Source organism: Hipposideros armiger, unplaced genomic scaffold (genome assembly GCF_001890085.2).
Source record: "Hipposideros armiger isolate ML-2016 unplaced genomic scaffold, ASM189008v1 scaffold_372, whole genome shotgun sequence".
Lineage (NCBI taxonomy): Eukaryota > Metazoa > Chordata > Mammalia > Chiroptera > Hipposideridae > Hipposideros > Hipposideros armiger.
The window spans coordinates 1275803-1284269 of record NW_017731722.1 but is presented as its reverse complement, the minus strand read 5'-3'; the positions used below and the strand labels follow the sequence as shown (position 1 = coordinate 1284269).

At 37.5% G+C, this 8467-nt stretch overlaps 1 protein-coding gene across 1 annotated transcript in view; it reads right to left on the bottom strand.

The window, feature by feature from the left end:
- Positions 1–8467, bottom strand: part of STAT1 (signal transducer and activator of transcription 1) — a 172704-nt gene that overhangs the window by 80240 nt on the left and 83997 nt on the right. The window contains exon 10 of the mRNA XM_019662344.1: positions 5390–5482. Within this exon, the coding sequence (XP_019517889.1) occupies positions 5390–5482 (93 nt within the window). The remainder of the gene's footprint in view (positions 1–5389; positions 5483–8467) is intronic.

Below are 8467 nucleotides of genomic sequence, written 5' to 3'. Positions count from 1 at the left end.
ATAACAAAGGTTAGATAGCTGTAGAAAGTGAAATAACCAATTGAGAAACTTAATAGCTCATGGAAACAGAAGTTTAGGGAAAAGAGATGAGGAAGGAATCCATAAAATATTTTATAACTTTATATTCATTAAGATAACAGAGTAAAGGCAGAAATCTGAAATAATACATCCCACAAATAGGATCGATCATATTCAGGGTGTGTGAAATTGTGTTTGTTCATTCCTGCACTCATTCATTCATTTATTCAACAAATGTTGAGCATTTATTACATGCTGGGCATTGTTCTAGGCACTGATGATGGAGTGACAAACGAGGCATAATGTCCTGCCTTCAAGGAGCTCATAGACAATTATATTCAATTTAATTTCCAAAGTTTCTTTATTTCTTCTTTGACTTCAATGGTGAATGTTATAAGAGGATCAAACCATGTATTGTTAATGCTCCAATCATTTATCTTTATTCATTACGTTAGAAAAACATTCTTTCTGAGGGATTTCTACATACAAGTTAAATTTTTGAAAAGATATTACTATATGACATGGATCAAGGATACTTATTTCTCTTTAGGGTTTCCACTGAGTATCCATGACTCAGAAAATCCTGGAAAACAAGCAATATACATGTATATTGAATTCATAATGCCCACGAGATTTTCTCATTTATATTTAATCAGAATAGTATATGTTGACTAATTAGTTAATATTTGCCATATTGATTTTCTAAAATTAAACAATAATAATGAATAGGGATGTACTAATACCTAGAAAAGACTGAGATTTCATTTACAGATGCTGACCAATTCCTGAAAATGTTATTAGTAAATAGCAGATGTTTCTTGAAATACCTACCTCCAAATCTATAGTCAGGCCATAGAGACAGATCTGTGTTTCAAAGGTTATAGAATGAAGCTCTTCAGTCACCATGTGACAGCCCTAAGGGAGAAAAAAGTGTTTTTATCATACAAATGCAAACTTGCCATCTATTATTAGGCTTGCTTCTATAAACATCAATAAATTCTCAGAGTATATGTCCCCAAATATTCCCTAGGGTGAAATATTTTCTCTTATTATTTTAAAAGTTATTTAGAATATATATAGAGTTTGACAAATCTTCATTTCTACAAACAGTAATTTTAACAATATAATTTCTGGCTTTTATAATTCCAACATACTTTCATCACTTGAAATTCAGACAACTAGTTATTTTCTAATTTTTGGAAATCAACCCTTTTGACTTACCAACTAGTAATAAAAGCAAGCCATATGTGTGTAGACATAACAGAAACAACTTGGTGTCATAATGAATTTGTTTAAGAAGAAAGCAAGATTTCCTTCTAGTTAAACATGGTAGATAGAAAAAGTGTATTTTCCTCTACTCCCTCCAGAAACTTGAAAACATAACAGCTAGAGTTTTGTTTACTTTCAAGTAAAGTAAAACTGTAATCTAGATCTCCTAGTGAGAAGTAGGGGAGTGTGAAGTGAGGGTGGCAATAGGATGCCATGTGCCTCAGAGCCAGGGGCCTCAAGCATTGAGCCCCTGAGGCTAGAGAGTGAAGAGGGCTGAACAGGAGGAGAAATTGTGAGCCCAAGTCCATGCAAGGAGGTCCCACCCCTCCCCAACCCTTGTGGGGGACAGGAGATTTACTCTCTGAAGCTGGTGAATCAGAGGAACTAAAGAGGCTGTCTGCATTTTGGATACGAGGTCAAGCTGAGGGCAGAGGTGAGGGGCTGTGTTTAAGAGAGGAAGACCCTGTAAAAGTGTACGGGGAAGCTCATGCCCTTCCTGTTTGACATCTCTAGGAAAGGTATCCAGGAAGTGGGCTAGACCTAGGGAAACAACTTGTAGACACTGCCTTTGTGTGTGTGTGTGTGTGTGTGTGTGTGTGTGTGTGTGTGTGTGTGTGTGTNTGTTAAGTGAAATAAGTCAGTCGGAGAAAGACAAATACCATATGATTTCACTTCTATGAGGAATCTAAAAAACTGAATGAACGAGGAAAGTAAACAGAAGTGGTCTCAGAGATATAGAGGAACAACTGATGGCTGTTAGTTGGGAGGGGGTAGGGATGAGGGAGAAGGGGAAGGGGTTAGACAGCATAAATAGGTAACTACAATATTACCACAGGGACATGAAAGACAGTTCGATGAATGTAATTATTAATGTTGTAAATATTTTGTAGGGGGTCAGATGGTCACACGTCTTGCTAGAGAGACCACATCATGGATGGAGTAGAGGCTTGATCACTGCATTGTACACCTGAAGTTGATGTTGTACAATATTGTGTGTCAACTATAAGTGAATATATATATATATATATATATATATATATATATATATATATATATATGGTCATGGGACGTGGCGTATAGTGTGGGAGTGGAGTCAAGGGAATTGTAATAGATATGTATGCTATTGTGGGGGAAGTGGGGCGACGGATTAGGAAGGAGGGTTGTCACCTCGAGGGCTAAAAAGTATAACTATTCCAATGTGTTGTAAGCTGAAACTAATTCTAAAAAATGTGTATTTCACAATAAAAAATAATTTAAAGAAAAGAAAAATAAAGAATCAAATATAAACATCAAAAGTGCTAAAAGCCTTTTTAAATTTAAAGTTTTAAATATACTTATAGCATATATATATAAATCAAATTACATTATCTCCAGTTATATGTTAGTGTGTTTTAAAAATGTCCAATTCCATATTACTAATACTGACGTCAGCCACTTGATATCATATTCACAAACATTTGGGAAGTATTTCCATATTGCTTCAGTTGATATGTGTTGGATAATACATTGGCTAGGTCAGAAAAATTGCTATATATTTTGGCTAAAGCCCAAATTTGGGTTAAAAGTATAAATTTAAGAAAAATCATCTACAAGTCTATTAATATAGCTCCATTTTATTCTCATATTATAAAAACACATTTTGTAAGCTTAGTAAAACTAAATGTTTTGATGATAACTGTTTTATGGTAAAAATTCTGAGAGAGATGAGGCCCCTGGTAGAATATGGAAAATTCCCATTTAAATGCATTTGCAATCTTTAAACATACTATGTTAAAGTAACAGCAAAGATGTTCATCATTTTAAAAGACCTAAGTTCAAACAAACAAGTGATTAAAGGTCAAAATAACAATTCCTTTAATTTCTTCTTCTGTTGTCAACCCCTCCTTTTTTTCTTTTCCTTTTCCCAACTCCTCTAAGCTGTGCCCTCTGATATACCCTCTCTGTAGGTTCAGCCCAGTTTCAGAGGTATTCATTCAACCACTCACTCAATCATTTTCTCATGCACTCATCCCAAAGCTCATTCATTCACTCAGCATATACTGAGCTCTCTAATATACCCCATATATCCCTAGGTACTGGGGTACTGGCATAGTGAAGATTGGGGAAGGTGAAGTGTGGACATGGCTATACGTGAAAGGAAAAAGTCCAGCCAAATAGATGGAATATAGAGAATGGTGATAAGCAACTGATTGGTGTTAGAGAAATATAATCATAAATAATAGACAGCCCAAACAAAATTGTGGGTAGAATGTAGCAAAAGTTCCTTAAAAGTCCTGTACAAAGCACAGGATTGGTTTCAGGGTTTGGAATATATGTGTGTAGTTGTTGGTAGTGAGGGGTGAGGAGGTCATATGAAATAAGGCAAAATGTTTTCCTTCTTTGCCTACCACTCTATCCTGCTTCAGGGAGGATCTGATTCGCTGTAAGATGTGACAATTAAAGGGAGTCCCATGTCACCCCTCCCTTGGAAATAGAAAGATGTAATGCTATGGTAGTTTAAGGGAAAACCTTGAAAACTAATTCAAAGGTCATCTATTAAAATAGTGGGGAACAAGGTACAGAGAAGAAAAATGGGGACTCAACAATCAGGTAGAAGAGAAGGGAAATCACCCAATTGAGGGCCTAGTGGTCTTTGCTTCTTGCAATTAGTTCAAACAACATGCAAGGTGGTGCCCATTCGGGGACCTCTTCCACTCAGAACTTTGCTGAGAAATCCCTAGTCATCTCCCTTTTTGTCCCAGAGAGCATCTTAGATTTAGCATATCAGGTATGGGGGTATCTCAAAGAAAAGTAGGATGGCCACCACCCCACTATTTCCCTTTAGTGTTACTCTCTTCTGGGTTAAATAGAGATATGGGGATGAAGAATAAATAACTTTCGAAAATCATGAAATTTTAAAAGGGAACCTGGCCTCTGCCTTTTGCGTTTGGTTCTTAAGTCTTGGTGAAAAATTCACACAAAGAAAAAGAAATATGAATTTCAAATAGTGTTTTTGAAATGCAAACTGAAGATAAATGCCTCCCCTTTAAAAATGGAGTTCTGCGAGTGGTGGATGTTAACTAAATTCATTGTGGTAATCATTTTGCAATTTATGTATAGCAAGTCATTATGCTGTACACCTGAAACTTACACAAGGTTGTATGTCAATTACAGCTCAATAAAACCAAAAATAAAATAAAAATGTAGTTCTAATAGTGATAGGGATCAGGGACTCTATCATAGGACCCTCAATCACCATCTACCACAGCACCGTTGCCTCTTGTACTAGTCTGGAATTCAGCTTTTCAGAGGTAAGCTCAGTGATTAGTAATTTGAAACTTTGGGCCCTGAAGACTGAACCATAGTGAAAATCTTTGAAACTCTGAACTCAAACTCTTTAAGTGCCATTAGGAAAAACTATACATTTTGGTTGTGCATGCTAATGAAAAGGACCAAATACATAGGTAAAGCAAAACTAATGCAGAAATCTTATGTCTTTACCTCAGGTACATAGTAAGTATATACTGAAAAACATGGTGCTAAGCATTTTTGCAGAAAATCCAACAAACTACAATAGTTGTTGGGTAATTACAAGGGAAGAATGTGCCACTATATTTCCTGGATAGGATGTTTAAAGCCTTTCATAATCTGTCCCTACTCTGTCTCTGCAATTCTACCTCTTCCTGCTCCACATGCTTAGAAAACAGATCCAGGAAGTCATTACTTCTATAGTCTTCCTCTCCTGCAATCCCGCTTTCCCTCCCCTCTCTGCTCTTCCCTTAAGGTCCTTTCTCACAGTGACCGCAAGGCATTGTCCAGTCTCTTGAGTCTTCTCTCAAGTCAACCTTTTTAGCAATTAATCTCATGTTGCCCGATGTTGTGCTTTCATACTTTCATGATAATATACCTCATGTCGTCATCTTCATTGTCATTTTCTTTACAAGCAGAACCCTCATTTTAACATCATTGTTGTACGTATTTACCACAGCTTAGAGCTGGGCATGCACATGAAGGCGCTCAAGAAAGAATGGTTGAATGAAAGGCACAATGAGAGAAATGAGCCTTAATTATGCAGTGGCTTAGCTCCATAAACATATGAAATGTTCGAACACAGTCTGCCTACCTTAGCTTTACAGTGAACTGAATGAGAGTTTTAAGTACCATCGGCCTCTGAGGGTGGGTTGGCATGCATGGCTGTCGTTCGACCACAAATGAGCTAGATTAAAAGGAAATAAAGCATGTCATTTGAAAACACTGAACATATTGACAGGCTGAAAACCACAGAGGAACAGGGTGTGCTGTCCTCTTATAAGGTCCAAATTTCCTACAGTTAGAAGACATTCAAACCTCCATTAAGCTCAAATCTTTCCAAAGACTTCTCATAAATAATTACCAGGAGATGGGAAAATGCCAGAGAGTATCCCTAATTAACAACAATAATTCTTAATTGTCATAATTGAGCCAAGAATAAAAGCCCCACTCTATTTTTAACATATTCAACATAAAATAGAAAGTTAATTTTATGCCATTTTTGAACTAGATATTGGGATTTCTTGTACATACTAGTATTTTTTTTCTTTAGATGAGCTTACAAATATAAACATGTTGTCCAGTCTTCATTATTTGGATATGTACTTGAGAAATCCTTGAAATCTTCTTTTCCAAAATGTTGAAAAATGAAATTTAGGTGGGTGATGTGCTTGACACATGGAAAACTGAGTTAGTTTGTGGGGGGGAGGTATTGTTGAATAGTGAAGAATAGAAATGTTTTTGGAACTCTCTGGAGTTTTAGTCACTTCACCTGAGGTTCATTGTTTACTTCCCTACCACTCCTTCAACTTAACACCAAAACCCCAGCCAGGCTGGGTGTCCCTACAACTCCACAGGGTGGAAGCTACCATGAGGCATTTAAATGGATAACACTTACTTCTTTTTTTTTTNTTGAGCATGAGATGAAGTAGTTGGCTTGTGTTTAGGCACCAAGTTAAACAGAAAACATATTTTTTAAGCAATAGAAAATCTCACTGCCCTAGGGAGGATAACACTACACAAAGCACAGGCAAATGGAGAATCCACAATTTCATGTTCACTGATGGGTGCCTTTCATATTCTCACTGAATGCAATGGCGGGATGATACAAGCCTGTGCAGAGCAGTTGAGAGGCCGGAGGCAAGTGCACAGATGGAGACCCACGTGCCATATGTCTAAATATTTAACCATTATAAATCAAGTTAACAAACTGTTAAAATATGGTCAAGCCTTGACATCTAAGCTTACACATGAACTGACAGGCCAGGTTTTAACTCCTCGAAGTCCTACTGGAACACTGTGGCCTGGGGAAAGCGTGGCCATCCTGGACCATTGCCCACCCTTCTTGCCCACCTCTGTGAGGAGCGTTACATGACTAGTGTGTCTGCTAGGCCTCCGTGCTTGTGCCTAGAAACGTTTGCATTGATGGTGACTCCTATGCTTGGGATAGTAAACCTGGAGAAGAGGCCCATACACGCCCTGGAAATAGTCTTGAGGTCTTTTGGGCTGGGAATTCTGCAGTCCTGGACTCTGGGTGAGTACACTGCCTTGACCCCACAGAAATCTTTCTTTGTAAGGAGGTATGGCTGGAAGACAGTCAAAGGGAGCCTTTTTGAGTATGCAGTCCCATCCCTCCCTGATTCTAGCCTCTCTAGATTAATTTATGTGATTAAATGTACGAGTACAGGGGGCTGCCGGTTAGCTCAGGTGGTTAGAGCGCAGGATCACAACACCAAGGTTGCCAGTTCAATTGCCACATGGGCCATGGAGCTGTGCCCTTCACAACTAGATTGAAGACAACTACTTGACTTGGAGCTGATGGGTCCTGGAAAAACACACTGTTCCTCAATAAAATTTCTTTTAAAAAAATGTACAAGTACATATGATATGAACATTCATTATGGGTAGTTTCCTCAGATCTTTGGGTTATGGCACCTGTGTATTCACCATCAAAAGTGTGAGAAACCAGGACTCCACAGACAGGGCAATGACACTCAGGGTTGTCCATTAATTTTGGAAAAAGACTTCATGCTTTAGATATGACTTCACTGATCTGGAATGTGGGTGGTGGGAGATCTCCTCAGTGATTCAAACTAATTTCTAATGTTTACTGAAAACCCCAGATGCAATTGTCAGGCACATTTAGAATGAGATCCAATAAAGGACATGCAATACACATGACATACGAGAAAAGCAACTCTGACAAAAGGAAATATCATTAACTTTTAAAGCTTTCATTGCCATCACTCACAGAGTTTATTTATCAGTGTAGTGCAAGCCAGGGACACTACTCAATTTCACATTTCCAGGATCAATTCCTTACAGATTGGGAAAATATCATAGGTAAGATGTACCATTATTAACTATATCAAAAGCCATTCCAATCATCTGGGATGATTATGGATTTAAAATATCCATATTTATGACACTTATATGGTACTGAATATTATAACTGGATTGACTGTATTGTACTTCTAAAAACAAGTAACCATTGGATAATCTGCCAAGAAACTGGAAAACTGGCTAAACAAGTTGAACAGGGCTCCACCTGGAAATAAAATACACAACCTAATGAAAAGTATGTATAGATGCCACATATTGCTTTCTGTTACCTCTGCTCACTGCCTAATAGTACATACACCCCGGGAACCTACAATATGTTAACAAGTGGTTACAGCTTTTGACTTGAAGGGAAACCTCTGCTAAGTAAATGTGACTGTGATAAAGATGATTTTCATCCAAATTTCTTGACTATCTCTTAACAGGTCATAATCTACAATAATATTGTACATGGAAAACTATGTGGAATAGAACAAAATTACAACACTCCATTCACTTGATGAATATTTATTGAGTACCTATCATGGACTAGACACTGAGTTAGATGCTGGGAAACAATAAGACGGGAAATAATGATACAATCACAGAGAGATGGCCCTCAATCACAGGATCATAGGAAATGAATGCAAAATGACAATCCTCAGCCCATAAAATAAGGGGACTGTATGGAGGGTGTGGTACAGAAAGTCCACATTGTTAGTGTTATTCTTGTACTGATCTCTCTCTTAAAAAGCATTGCAACTACTTAAATTAGTTCAGAAGGAAATCAACTTACTGTGAAAATACTTTGGCTAGTTGGAGTGTGAGTAGTGTATCTGTGTTTGAGAACACT